Below are 15,831 nucleotides of genomic sequence, written 5' to 3' on the forward strand. Positions count from 1 at the left end.
GCACATCCTCTTCCACACATTCTTTCTGTGCTATATGGCAGTGTATCATAGAGAGGATAAAAGCACTTTTCAGAGCATGCAACTGTGCAAATGTAGTGCTTATGTCTTGCCTTCTGCTTGGTATTTGGTAAACTAGTGCAGTGGTCCTCAACCCTGGCCTACAGGATAACTGAAATACATCCCAGGTGATATCATTTGCTGCTCAGTGATTGCAGTATTCTAGTCTGCATCTCCCCAAGGTAATACTTAAAATCTGGCCTGTTAGTGGGCCCTGAGGACCGGAGTTGAGGACCACTGTACTAGTGAATATTTCACCACTGATGACAATTACCCTGACCTGTCTGCCTTCTGACCTATCCACTTAGAACCCCCCCCCCCTCCCTTTTGATTTATTTTATTAGAGGTACTTAGCGCTGTCAATTTACACAGCACTTTACATATACATTGTACATTCACATCAGTCTCTGCCCTCAAGGAGCTTACAATCTAAGGTCCCTAACTCACTTTCATACATATACATACAAGGGTATGTATGTATCCTAAAATGTCTCACTTCAGGAGCCGATGTAGTCTTTGAAAAAACATAAAAAGTTATTTTCAAGTGACAGAGCAGTTGTAACTAGTCAGAAACTCTTGTACAGAGGAAAGGACAACATTTTAGAGGATATAGCGAGCAAGACGCTAGTGATGGTCCTATGTTACTTGAGATACTGGAATGCTACTGTAAATAACACCAGGACAGAATTATCCCAGAGCTTTAATCACCACAAATAGCACAGAGTGCACCAAGGTAAGAGCAGGCAAAACTCCACTGTCATGACTTTAGAAGCAATAAAACCAAATTAAAATGCATCAACAATTCTTCCCTTATAGAAGAACCCTGGGAAAAACTTGTAACCTAAATGATATGGTCCACAAAAATGTACGCAGTCTTAAGGTGTCCGTACACTGTGTGAATTTCATTCGGTTTTTGAGGGACCGGATTAAATTTTCTCTGTCTGTCGGGGCACGGTCGGCCCTGCTTTGTTGGACAACAGTCGATCATTCAATTTACTCAAAGAACCCTGCTGGAATTTTTCAGCAGAATAGCAGGACTGGCTATCAAAAAACAATAGCGAAAGCGAGATATTTTTTCATCCGCACTGTAAAGCATGAACAGAACATTTCTTTTAGTTTTTTTTTTTGTTCAGCTGCAAGCATTGCACAGTTTTGAACCACATCTTCCACCTCAATGATAGTCGCCAATCTAACAGGTGACCCCTGCCAAAAAGTTCAGAGTTCTGCTTCTGTAGTCACTTCCCCCCCCCCCCCTAGATAACTTACTGGACATTAAGCATACAGCACACTGATTGTGTAAATCCTAGCAATCTCAGTATAAAGACAGACTTAGCAGTGTGGAGAGGTGTATGCATAATCTACCCACCCTTAGGCAACAGGATTGGGTGTAACCAAGCAATACCCAGCCAATAAGATCAGAAGTTCACTGACTGAATAACTTGTCATTTAGATTGGCTTTTTCAACTCACCGTTTGCCTTTTTAAAGAGTTCAACAGCATCAGGGTTCAGAGCCAACAACTTTTGCGCAACTTCAATAAGGGACACCAAAATCTTCCGAAGCTCTGTCTGAAACTGTAGAAGAAGAACAAAATGAAATGCCAAAAGGTCCAAATAAAACATTTTTAGGTTTTGCTACTGTAAGGGTTTCTGTCAGAATATTATTGCAGTCTATGTAACTGTTGGGGAGATTCCCCCCTGCTTTTTTCTCTCACTGTTGCCACCTAAGCAGAAAGTGTACAATTACCGAAAAAAACTCACACGAGTTCAAACTAGTAAACACACACAAAATCAAAAAGTTTGCAACTAGAGTTCCTCTCTAAGCACTTACATCTCTCATGTTGTGATGAGCAACGGAACGGTCCACATTGCGGACAGGTAGACCGGCAGTGGCCTTGAGGATGGCGTCCTTGTCTGGTGCTTTCTGTTCCTGCTTCCGCTGTCAAGAACAAGAATGACAGAATGTTGTTTCTTAGGAAACTAGGATTGTCCTGGTCTCTTTATAGATACGTTTGCGCTCTAAAAATACTCCTGAGGAAGTGGACATTACTGCAAAACATGCTGAGAAGACATGGATAAACTCCATGTAATATACCATGAGAATCAGCTTTTTGTTATCACTTTGTAATTATCCATCAGATTGAGAGCATCATTTTTAGTGCCTTTAATTTGGCACAATACCGTGTATGTTTTATCCAATTGTAAAAAAAGAATCATTTTAGACTTTTTTGTGTTGTTGTCCATGTAAGTACCATTAAAGTCTGCACAGCCTCTAAACATAAATTTTCCATGTAATGTTCTTAGGAAACTAAGTGAAGCAAGCAACATTGCTGCACTTTGGTTTAACTGAACATGACTGTTTTTCAAAACAGTTCATGTTAAAGCAGAACTTCACCTTAAAGCAGTAGTATACTCCTCTTTTTAACTTTTACCTACAGGTAAGCCTATAATAAGGCTTACCTGTAGGTAAAATTAATATCTTCTCCAATTAATATCTTCTTCTGACACCAGCGACGCAAGCGTGCTAAAGGTCCGGCTCCTTGCCGGAAAGTGAACTCCCGCACGCATGCGCGGGAGTGACGTCATCGCGGCTCCGGCCACTCACAGCGTCAGAGCCGCCAAACTCGGAAGAGACGCTGAGGGAAGATGTCAGCTGCCTCAGCAGTGTGCGGGCGACCGCGTCGGGGCTTCATTCTAAGGTAAGTGTTTCATAATGAGCTAGTATGCGATGCATACTAGCTCATTATGCCTTTGTCCTGCAGGGGTTTTTTTTGAGGATACAACTGCTTTAAAAGGGAAGGTCCTCTGATCCTCACCCTCTATTCACTCCCCCCCCCTTTTTTTTAAGGGAGCAGGTACCTATATTAAGTAGGTACCCACTCCTACCTATGTTGGGATAGCATATACCCCCCTCTCAGAGCCCGCAACCCCCTGGGACACGTCACAGGTCCAAGGAGGCTACACGTACATTCACAAAGTACAGTACAACTCACACATGTGCAATGGGGAGCCTGTTGTGAAGTCGCAGGGAGTCACAGCCGGTTTCCCATAGTAAACATGGCGACTCCATACAGAGCTATGGGCAACACAGCAGTGGCCTGGGTGAGGACAGCATTGGATCCCTGGACTGGTACATGTCTTTTTATTAAAAGTCAGCAGCCTTTCTAGATCTTTCTAGGGATAAGATCCACTTTAACCTGTAAATGGCAAAATAAATACGCTAACCCACCTTTTCCTCTGCAGAAACATCAGCCATCTTGGGTGGTGGCGGTGGTGCCCGCTTTTTAATTAGCAGCAGGACATCTGTAACAAGAGGACAGGAAAATTAGCATTCTATTGGCCTCCGTGGATAAAGTAGCCATAGCTAATAATAGGTTTTAAAATTAAAGTTTAAACGTTTTATTTTTTACATAATTGCTGAATATTGTGTGTGACTTTATTTCATATCAAGATTTGCAGATGCAAGTGGCTCTATTTACATCAGACAGTAAAATCAGCATCCTTGCTGAATGTCTGTTAGGAAATCAGCAACAGCTTACATCACCTAGAATTGTATTGTTTGGAATTAAAGTAGAACTAAGAGAAAAAAAATATCCTTATTTCATTTTGGATAGAGTAAGGGAGGCCCTCGTTCACTTTTTTATTTGTCATCTGTGTCTCATAAGGGAGATTTCCTTCACTTCCTGTTACACAGACAAAACAAGAGGAGTGAGGGAATCCCAGAGTGTCACCAGGGTTACCAGAACAAGTGTCCCCATTGGAAGATTTCCCCTTAATTACTGTTCTATGGACAACCCAAAATTTGGAATTTTCCTTTACTTTCCCTTTCTATGTAAAATGAAATCAGGAGAAATAGAGAGGGTGAATCTCCTTAAAGGGGGCACAGACAGCAATAAAAACTGACAAGTATTCTAATCCCGCTCCACTCTATCCAAAGTGTAAAAAAAAAAAAATTTGCTTCAGTTACACTTTAATGGCAATTGACATTAATTCAGAACACTTCACAACGTATGGATCACCTCTGTCCTGAAGGTTTTCCTCTGCCACAGTCTTGGTGTCAGACAGGACTCGCTCTGATGCGGCATGGACTAGCTTATGATGTGTTAAGACCTTGGGATCTTCTAGGCTCCCGTGTGCACACTGCCAACGAAAGAAAAATATGTATAAGCAGTTATTGATGACAATTAATAAAATAATTCCGACTAGCATACCAATCTGCAGTCCACATGTGGACTTGGTTACTTTTTATGTGGACCTGGTTACTTTTTATTTAAATACGAAGTTCACTTTTAGGAGATTGTTACATTTTACACCCAAATTTAGGGTATAACATCTAACATGCTCCTATTCACCCACCTCCTGCAACCAGAGCCCCTCTCCATGTGACGGCGGGCATGGAATCCTTTCCCCTGCACCCGATCACATTTGAAAATGGCGGAGGGGTGTGGGGCCCTGCCTGCTTAGCTTTGTCATTCATTCATCAGCAATCAGTGAATGAATGAACTAGAAGTCCTGTCTGCCACAACAGCAGATGGACTTACAGTTTCAATAGACCACGAGCCTGCTATTCAAAACACTCGTAGTTCAGTTAAACTACCAACTAGGGGTCAACTGATATCGTTTTTCAGGGCTGATACTGATTTTTCAGCCACCTTTCAGGCCAATAGCCGATATGCTGTACAATTAAAGTTTTTATTTGTACACTGTCCTTTTAAATTTTTTATTTTTTTTGATCACTTTTATTGTTGTCACAAGGAATGTACACATCCCTTGTGACCGTAAGAGTCGGTTCACATTAGAGCGATTCGACTTGCCGGGGCAACCTCGGAGCGGCCGGCACGGACTTCATAACATCGCCCCAAAGAAGCTCCGGACCCTTTTTCTAAGTCGGAGCGACTTGTGTCGCTCCTATTAGAACGGGTCCACAGCTTCTCTATGGCAGGCGACCTACGGCGACCTGTCAGGCGACCAGGTCATCTGACAGGTCGCCCCAGTGTGAACCGGGTCTAATAGGCTATGACAGGTACACTTTAGTGGAGGGATCCGGGGGTCTATAAGACCCCAAACCCCTCCTCTGCACTTAAAAGTATTCAAAACGCCAAGATCAGCATTTTTTAATAATTCACATTTTTTTTTTAAACTGGCGCCTTTAGGGTGCCAGTAAACTGGAAGTGATGTTGCTTCCGGGTCACTAGATCTGATACCAGATCAAAGCCGATTCCGGCTTAGTTTGGGTCTCCAGCCAGCCGGTGAACGTGTCGGTTGGCTGCTCGGGCCTCCAGGTGGAATGGGCGACCCAGGCGGAGCGGCGGGAGGGGGAGGTCCCCTCCAGCTGCGTGTATTAACAGCTGAGCGACTGCTTAGCCGCATCAGATGTTATTACAACAAAGCCAACCATCGGCTCTAAAAAATGGTACCGGGGTGATGCCTGCAGCTGTAGGCATCACCCTAGTACAACCCCTTAAATCTCTGGCCGATACCGATACTTTGAAAATTCTCAAATATCGCCCATAATAATCGGCTGCTCCGATAATAAGTCGACCCCTACTACCAACAGCTCAGTAACTGAAATCTCATACAGAGGTACAGGCAACAGAGCAGCAGGCAGTGTATGCAGGAGCATAAGGACATAATCTGTTTCAGAGCAGCAAAAACCAACTGGTGGGTACAGAAACATTACCGCTATTAATAGGGAAACCATCAACTGTAGGAGCCTATCCATCACCAACCATGGTTGGGGGTGTCTAACCAGCTCTGCCATATGAGATCAAATGTACACAGTGCATTCTGATAGCAGTAGGCAAGCTGTTCCCTTAGTAGGAGAGAGTTAACATTAGAGACACACCGAAATTTCGGCAGCTGAAACACATTGGCTGAAAATTGTGTTTTTGAGCATTTTGCCAATAGAGTAAAAGGTCCCGATAATGGCGCTAAAAACGCATGCAATTTTACAGTGATTTTACTGTGCTTATGGTGTGGTTTTCATAGGTCATGCGACTTAAAATTTGCATAAAAAATGTAACACGGGTGCGTTATTGCTGCGTTTTCAACAGGGACATGCATTTTTGGTGAGGTTTAACCACTTAAGCCCCGGAAGATTTTACCCCCTTCCTAACCAGGGCCTATTTTGCGATTCGGCACTGCGTGAATTTAACAGACAATTGCGCGGTCGTGCGACGCTGTACCTAAACGAATTTGACGTCCTTTTTTTCCCTCAAACAGAGCTTTCTTTTGGTGGTATTTGATCACCTGTGCGATTTTTTGATCATGCGCTATAAACAAAAAAAGAGCGTCAATTTTTCAAAAATAACAATATTTTTCACATTTTTTTTTATATGAAATTCCCCCCCAAAAAAATGTAAAAATCTAAATTTTTTAACATTTTAGGCCAATTTGTTTTATGCTACACATGTTTGGTAAAAAAAATTGCAAAAAGCGTATTTTGATTGGTTTGCACAAAAGTTATTGTGTTTACTAAGTAAGGGAAAGATTTCTGTCATTTTTGTTGTTTTTTTTTTTTTAACGAGTAATTGCGGCGATCTGCGATTTTTTTTGCGGGACTGCGACATTGCGGCGGACAGATCGGACCCTTGACTGAAATTTTTGACACTTTTGGGGTTACCAGTGACATTACTACAGTAATCAGTGCTATACATATGCACTGTTACTGTAAAAATCACACTGGCAGTGAAGGGGTTAACTTTATTGGAGAGGGAGGGGTTAAGTGTGTCCCTAGGGGCGTTTTTCTTACTGTGATTGGCTGTGGCTTGATGTGTAAGAACAGAGATCATCGGTCCTACATAGTAGAATCGTGTGATCTCCATTCTTACACAGGGAAGAATGAAAGGCGGCTTGGTTTACGTTAGCCGCCTGCCTTTCTTCCGGTGTAACGGACGATCGCGAGTGCCCGGCGAACATCGGGTCCGCCGGGCACACGTGCGGGGGGGGGTCCGTGACTGAGCGGGAGCGCGCCTCCGGCGGCGCACGCTCGCTCCCCAGAGCCTCACATGCTAGCGACGTCGCTTTGCCTGTGAGGGGCTGACCGCCGCAGTAAATAGTCGTGCGGTGGTTGGCAAGTGGTTAACTGGCCAAAATGCAGCAAGCAGGATTTTTAACACCACAACAAAAGCAGAATGGACCAGTGTGAAAACATACATAGAATTTAAATGGATGCAATTTTCTTGAGCTTTTCTTGTGCTAAAGGTGCCAATAGTGGTCGACAATAAATAAATACGCCTTTAAATTCATGATATTAATTAAAAAGTCTAATAAAATACAAATATATATATATATATATATAAGAAAAAGTAATTTTCGATTTCAGCTAAGTTAATCCTGCATATTATTTGTTTTGGCACCAAAATCTCCTTTCGGTTTACTTCTAGATAAAAATAATCTACCCACTGCTTTCTAGTAGGTGTAGTAGAGGACATCCAATACCTTGAAATTCGTTTTCTGGTTAGATACAGAAGACAAATGATCATAATATAAATACCCAGTTGATATAATTAAGCATATAATGCCCATAGTAAAACACACTAAGGCCCCTTTCACACGGGCGGTGCGCCCGACGGACTCGGTTTTGCTCAGCGGGGATTGATCCGCCGATCCCCGCTGTGCAGGCAGATGACAGGTCCATCTCCGCTTACTTTGCAGAGATGGAGCTGTCAGATCCCCACTCTCCTCTATAGGAGATCGGATGAGAATGGACTGCCTGTCCGTTTTCATCTGATCCTTTCCGATCCGATCCTCCAGACAAATGGAAAATAGGGTTTCCATCTGTCCGGATTTCTCGGACTGGATCAGATAGCAGCGGGTGTCAGCGGAGATGTCACAGCTGACATCTGCTGCTCCATAGAGGTACATGACGCATCCGATCAGGTCCGCCTGAAAAACTGACAGGTGAACCGAATCGGAAAGCCCCTGTGAAAGGGGCCTTAAGGATCATTAGGAATAGGAACTTAATTTGCAAAATCTCCACCCAATAGCCTGTGAGTAAAATGGCAAATGGGTGCATCTCTCCTAACCCAATCAAACAATTTAGCAGGTGTCCGATAGGCTCAGTGAAGAATATAGAGATGTGGAGTTTGTGCAAGGCCAATAGGGAAGAAATGGGCACAGACTCCAAAGCTATATCCCATTGATCACCACCTATTTCCACTACATCTTCAGCCCACTGTTCTCTGCACTTCAACAATACATGATCCTGAATAGAGGAGAGCAATACCATATATATATATATATATACACACACACACATACACACACAGTGCATTGCAAAAGTATTCGGCCCCCTTGAACTTTTCAACCTTTTGCCACATTTCAGGCTTCAAACTCTCTCCAGAAAAATGAGGCATGACTGGAAGGAGTTATTCTAGGCTGCCCAGTCTCCTGAGGGCAGCAGTATAATAATCCATTGTACCTGAGTTACTTCACCCTGTGTCATTAAAGTGCTACTAAACCCAGGACCCTGTATTCACTATATCTGGTCTCCTACATTACAGAGAAAATGGAAATGCAATTATTTTAGTAAATATAAACTTCTAAATACCTTTTCTCATCAGCAATTTATAGCAGTTTTGTGACTTCTATCAGTGTCCGGCCGAGCACTGGTTAAAGCTTGTAGGAGCAGTTTTAATTCTCCTCTGACTGTCCTATGAGGCTGCAGGACCCCTGACTCTGTCTGGACAGTGCTGACCAAATGCACCCTCCCAAGAAAAAAAAAAAAAACCTCTCTAGCCCTACACCTCAAACTGAGCATGTGCAGAGTGCCCCCAGGGATCTGTACTATCAGCAGATTGATTGTGGACTGTGGAAGAAGGGGAGGATCAGAGAAGACAAGATCAAACAGCCTGTTTACACGATGTGCAGGATTAAAGCGGAGTTCCGGCCTCAAATGCATTTTTTAACTAAAAATACCCCTATAATACTAATCCATCACCCTTTACAGAACCGCTATTCTCATACTTACAAGGTGTACAGTATTCGATTTTAGTCAAAATCTTACTTTTAAAAACGCTGTCTGGACGCGGCCATCTTAGACGTGGGCATCTGAAGCCGCAGTGTAATCTGCTGTGTCCTTCTTCCTGATTCCAGGGAGTGTTTTGGGAGTTCTTCCTGATTCCAGCCTCCTGGGAGTGATGACAAACAGCTCCCAGGATGCAATGCAAAAGCAGAAGTGATGTCAGTGGCCGTGGCCACAGAGGGGGGAGAAGGAGGAAGTAGAATCAAAAATGCCCTGAAAATAAGGTAAGGGACCCCGAAAAAAATTAAAAATGCCCAATTGTTGATCAGCATAGCGAGCACTCCAGGAATTACTAAAGTTGCAAAGTAGGGCAGAACTCCGCTTTAACCCCATAGGTCCCCCAGTGAGAAGAACAAGCATAATTTATTGCATATGCAGACTGATTTTACTGTTGTGGGTTTAGTAACACTTTAACAATTACGAATTATAGATTGCAGTTTTATTTAGGATTCTTTTTATAATAAAAGTTTTTTTGAAAAGTGCAATTTTGCTTACCAATAAAAGTTCAATTTTTTTACACCTTTTTTTATCTAAATAAGTAAGTAAATGTGAGAAAAGAGGAGTGAGCTCTCTAACCATCAGTGGTTATATTAGCACTCACTGCAGTTCTTTTCTAATTCCCCCGAGGTCTCATACATTACAGTAGAAGATTCTGTAACACAAATATCTTCAGTGAGTGCCAAACAATGATGTCAGCCCCTAAGAACTGCTCCCGGGATGCTCTCTGCTTTACCCACCAGTCCTGTGAATGTCAGCACTGAAAAATGACTACAATCATAGCAATGCTACACCTCATACAAACCCCAGCCCTCAACAGAATAAACACTGCATCATTATATGGTGTAGCCACACTTGGGCATCTAAAAATACCTTATCATGTGTGGCTTTGTATGAGTTTGTAGAGATTCTCCCTTTAGGCCGAGAGAGACTACTGAAAACGAGTGTGACAGCCAACTGGGCTCATTAAAGTGGAGTTCCACCCAAAAGGGGAAGTTCAGATTTAGGCACTCCTCCCCCTCCAAATATTCCATATTTGTCTTTTTTTTTTTTCTGGGGGGGGGGGGGGGCAGGTACCTAGTTTTGACTAGAGCGGACTTTCTCCTCTTCCTCTCTCCCTCTCCATGCTTGCAATCTTCTGGGACACAACACAGGTCCCAGAAGATTGCCCGACAAATGGCGGTCGCTGTGCAGCTCGCACATGCGCAGGGCGCAAGCGGTCACAGCTGGGTGCCCACACTTGCAATGCTGGTGCAACGGAGAGGAGGGGGGAGAGACGCAAGGCTTCGGGCGGCCGCATTGCTGGACCGCGGGACAGGTGAGTGAGTGTTTATTAAAAGTCAGCAGCTACACTTTTTGTATATGCGGACTCTTCATAAACACAAAAATGAGTGGAACTCCGCTTTAACTGTGAATTTAAAAGCCTAGAAAAAAAAAAAAAAATTATATATATATATATATATATATATATATATATATATATATATATATATATATATATATATATATATATATATGATATGTCAAACTTTGTTGACAAATAAAAAACTGAAAAATTGGGCGTGCAAAATTATTCAGCCCCTTTACTATCAGTGCAGCAAACGCTCTCCAGAAGTTCAGTGAGGATCTCTGAATGATCCAATGTTGACCTAAATGACTAATGATGATAATTAGCATCCACCTGTGTGTAATCAAGTCTCTGTATAAATGCACCTGCACTGTGATAGTCTCAGAGGTTCGTTTAAAGCACAGAGAGCATCATGAAGAACAAGGAACACACCAGGCAGGTCCGAGATACTGTTGTGGAGAAGTTCAAAGCCGGATTTACATACAAAAAGATTTCCCAAGCTTTAAACATCCCAAGGAGCTCTGTGCAAGCGATAATATTGAAATGGAAGGAGAATCAGACCACTGCAAATCTACGAAGACCTGGCCGTCCCTCTAAACTTTCAGCTCATACAAGGAGAAGACTGATCAGAGATGCAGCCAAGAGGCCCATGATCACTCTGGATGAACTGCAGAGATCTACAGCTGAGATGGGAGACTCTGTCCATAGGACAACAATCAGTCATATACTGCACAAATCTGGCCTTTATGGAAGAGTGGCAAGAAGAAAGCCATTTCTTAAAGATATCCATAAAAAGTGTTGTTTAAAGTTTGCCACAAGCCACCTGGGAGACACACCTAACATGTGGAAGAAGGTGCTCTGGTCAGATGAAACCAAAATCAAACTTTTTGGCAACAATGCAAAACGTTATGTTTGGCGTAAAAGCAACACAGCTCATCACCCTGAACACACCATCCCCACTGTCAAACATGGTGGTGGTAGCATCATGGTTTGGGCCTGCTTTTCTTCAGCAGGGACAGGGAAGATGGTTAAAATTGATGGGAAGATGGATGGAGCCAAATACAGGACCATTCTGGAAGAAAACCTGATGGAGTCTGCAAAAGACCTGAGACTGGGACGGAGATTTGTCTTCCAACAAGACATGGAGAGCCATGCCATCTGCTGGTGTTGGTCCACTGTGTTTTATCAAGTTCAAAAGTCAGCACAGCCCTCTACCAGGAAATTCTAGAGCATTTCATGCTTCCCCTCTGCTGACCAGCTTTATGGATATGCTGATTTCATTTTCCAGCAGGACTTGGCACCTGCCCACACTGCCAAAACTACCAATACCTGGTTTAACGATCATGGTATCACTGTACTTGATTGGCCAGCAAACTCGCCTGACCTAAACCTAAGAATCTGTGGGGTATTGGCAAGAGGAAGATGAGAGACACCAGACCCAACAATGCAGATGAGCTGAAGGCCGCTATACAAGAAACCTGGACTTCAATAACACCTCAGCAGTGCCAAAGGCTGATCGTCTCCATTCCACTCCACATTGATGCAGTATTTCATGCAAAAGGAGCCCCGACCAAGTATTGAGTGTATACTATACTGTACATGGACATACCGTATTTACGCCGTATAAGACGCACTTTTTCTTCCCCAAAACTGGGGGGGAAAAGTTGGTGCGTCTTATACAGCAAATACACATTTTGCCTGCTGCCTGCTGAGTCCTGACGTCGCAATGGGGGCGGCGTCGGTGCGTGCGTCAGTCACGCACCGTCACCGCCTGATCTCCTTCCCGCCGGACCGAGAGAGCCGCCGTCAAAGAAGACAGAAGAGGACGAGAGGATGCAGCGCCGTGGACGGTTCCAGGAATCCCGCCGCCGTCAGAAGAAGAGGACGAGAGGAGCAGCGCCGTGGACGTCTCGCAGGCAGCCCAGGAGAGCAGGTAAGTGAGCCGACCTGTGCCATGCCTGTACCACCACCTGTGCCATGCCTAAAGAACCACCTGTGCCATGCCTAAACCACCACCTGTGCCATGCCTAAACCACCACCTGTGCCATGCCTAAAGCACCACCACCTGTGCCATGCCTAAAGAACCACCTGTGCCATGCCTGTACCACCTGTGCCATGCCTGTACCACCACCTGTGCCATGCCTAAAGCACCACCTGTGCCATGCCTATACCCTCACATGTGCCATGCCTGTACCCTCACCTGTGCCATGCCTATACCCTCACCTGTGCCATGCCTATACCATGCCTATACCATCACCTGCGCCATGCCTATACCTTCACCTGTTGATATAAAATATTTTACTGCAGTATTTGGTTCAGAATCTTTTTTTTCTAGATTTTCCTCCTTTAAAATTGGGTGCGTCTTATACGGCGAAAAATACGGTACTTTTAAGGAAAGCAAACGTTTCAGTATTAAAAATTCTTTTTTTTTTTTTTTCCTTTATTGGTCTCATGTCATATTCTAATTTTTTGAGATACTGAATTTTGGGTTTTCATTAGCTGTAAGCCATAATCATCGCAATTAAAAGAAAGAAATGCTTGAAATATATCATTCTGCATGTAACGCATCTATATAAAATATAGAAGTTTCACTTTTTGAATTGAATTAATGAAATAAATTAACTTTTCGATGATATTCTAATTTTATGAGAGGCGCCTGTATATGTATGCATGCATATAATATCGAAGCAGATTATACAATGTGATTTTGTACGTTCTACAGTTTACAATGTACAAAAAGCAACTGTAAAATTTGCTGATTTTTATCTATGGCAGTGTGTGGATTATACACTCAGAACCTCTGCAGGAGAGTAAACAACCCTTTTTGCTGCAAAAAACATCAATCTGTACTGGGTGGCACAACTGCATTAAAAAGACTTCTTCAAAACATAAGGAAATGGATTCAGTACAAGAGATTGTTGCACATTGTGGTCAGCTTGAATGCCACCTTCAGAAATATCTTAGAGGCCGAGACACGGCCCAGATCTGTATCCAGTGAGATGGCTCAGGTGTCTTGAAGTACAACAATAATCTGAAACCCAATAGTGAAAAGAGAGGCAGAGACTTAAGGGTTTTGTTACACGAGTGGGTGCACTTTGACTGACAAACGATAGATGAACGCATGCTTACACTGCCCATTCATCCTCCCAAATGCTTTTTCTTCCATTTCAACTAGTAATTGAAAAACATCTGATGCCCATACAGTTAGGATTATGCTTTATATAAATGTTATATAGTCATGCCTAAAAATCTCTCCCTTTGCAACTTAAACATTTTTGCCGTTGAGGATGTAAATTTCCGCCCATTGTTGTTTTTAGTTTTTTTTCCCAAGACCTCCCATTGTTATCGGAGTTGTGAGAACATTTTTTTTTGCAAGACATTTTGCTATTCTGAAAAGTTGTTTCTTGAGTTTGCTTTCCTGTTGTATATACATCTGTTTCCTTTAGGCTACGTTCACATGTGGGTGTAGCGGATTGCGGGCAAAATCACCGCGATTCTGCCAGCGATCCGGAATCATTGCAAATCACGTGACGCCTGTGCGATGCCCGTGATTTGCAATGGCACCCCAAACGCTGTGCGATGTTGCCGCGATTTCCGCCTGCCGAATCGCGGTAACATCGCGCAAACAGAATCGCGGGACGCATGACGCACAAAAGAAGCTCCTCTACCTTTTTGGGGCGTCATGTGTCCCGCGATTCGCTTCACCCACGTGAACGTAGCCTTATATAAAGGCATATTTTAAAGGGTCTCCTGCTGACGATTATGATAAAGGACTTTTTCCTGTTATGCATGATTTCTATTTTTATTATATGTAGAATATGACGTGTATAGACTGGAAGTATATCCTATTTGGTATACTGTATATAAGAGCCAAAGACTGAACTTAAAATTGGAGTAACCCATCCACTATGCTCTTGGGTGTGAGTGAGATACTTCCAGGGCCCTGAAATCTGGACGTGTGGAATGGAAAGATATGCCGGCAGCGGTTAGTAGAGACTACATAGACAGATAATATAGAAAGGGATAAATCCCCTGGGTAGATAGATACAGCTGCAGTTCTGGGATAATCTTTTAGTTATAATAAAAGTAATATATAAGGGAATATGGATATGTACCATTAACTTGTTATATATCAGGTATAGTATTCTTTTACATACATTGCTGGGCTTTCTGAAGACGGCTTTTACAATGCTTAAAAAAACTGAGTAAACCCAAGCAGTAATGACCTCAGACTACTTACTGCCTGATTTTAAAACCCAACTCTCAGAAACTTATAAATTATTCCTTGCAGAGGAGCTGAGCTCTGTAAGAGTTGATTGCTCATTTAGGTCTAGAGAACACAGAAAATAAGATTTACTTACCCATGGATTGGTCCTTATAGTGTCTTCTTCACCATGCTCCAATGGTCTAGGGTCTTAATGTCATCAAAACCAAGGCAGGGTCCATAGCCCTGCACTAGACATGACAACGCAGAGGGGCAGTTTACCGCCAGTGTGTGGGGGAGCGCCATATTGTAGGCATAGGCCCACTGCAAGGGATCATTTTTATTTTCCAACTTAAAGAAGTATGGCTAAATCTATCTTGGCTATGGTTCACAGGATTGCACTTAGTTCTGCGATCCTGTGACCCATTTTCAGCTTACAGCTGGTTAAACTCCACTGCCAACTTGAATGTCGGGATTCACCCAGATGCCTGAACCAGCAGCTGGCGCAGCCTCTCAGCGAGTCACTAGGAGACTGAGCCAGCTGCTCCAGCCTCCCCACAGCCCAGCACTATAGTGAGAGCTGGAGGAGCAGAGCAGAGAGCCGGTGACTGACAGTCACAGTTCTCTGCTCAGAGTGGAGGGGGGAGAACTGTGTGATCAGGGGTGTTTGATCACTCAGTTCTCACTGCAGAACCCAGCAGGAGGCAGATTAAGCATCGGATTGATACTGCACCTACTAGGCGAGTATAAATATTTTCTTTTCCCAGCCCTATACTTCTCTTTTAAAGCAGTTGTAAAGATAATTTTTTTGCACTCTTAAAATAATAAAACCTGTTATACTTACCTGCTCTGCGCAATGGTTTTGCACAGAGCACCCCCAAACCTCCTCTTTTATGGTCCCCAGCTGGCTCTTCCTCTTATGCATATGCCGCCAAAGCAAGCTGCTTGCTAAGGGGGCACACATGTGGGCTCGCTTCTGGGCCAGGCTGTGTGCATCCATAGATGCTTTAACTGACAGCAACAGGAGCCAATGGTGCCTGCTGCTGCCAAATCTCCTGTGAAAAAAGAGAGAGGGGAGAAGACGGCTCAACTAGGTACCTAAAGTTATTGTAAAGCGTTTTTTTTTTTTTTGTTAAAAATAACAAATATCTTATACTTACCTACTCTGCACAGGGCAGCCCAGATCCTCCTCTTCTTGGGTCC

General features: G+C 43.3%; 1 protein-coding gene across 1 annotated transcript in view; it reads right to left on the reverse strand.

Moving 5' to 3' along the window:
* UBAC1 (UBA domain containing 1) overlaps positions 1-15,831 on the reverse strand; it is a 35,070-nt gene that overhangs the window by 9,428 nt on the left and 9,811 nt on the right. The window contains exons 2-5 of the mRNA XM_082264492.1: positions 4,074-4,194; positions 3,284-3,357; positions 1,886-1,993; positions 1,527-1,629 (exon numbers count right to left, since the gene is read on the reverse strand). Of these exons, the coding sequence (XP_082120618.1) occupies positions 1,527-1,629; positions 1,886-1,993; positions 3,284-3,357; positions 4,074-4,194 (406 nt within the window). The remainder of the gene's footprint in view (positions 1-1,526; positions 1,630-1,885; positions 1,994-3,283; positions 3,358-4,073; positions 4,195-15,831) is intronic.

Source organism: Pelophylax lessonae (genome assembly GCF_965119305.1).
Source record: "Pelophylax lessonae genome assembly, chromosome: 7".
NCBI lineage: Eukaryota > Metazoa > Chordata > Amphibia > Anura > Ranidae > Pelophylax > Pelophylax lessonae.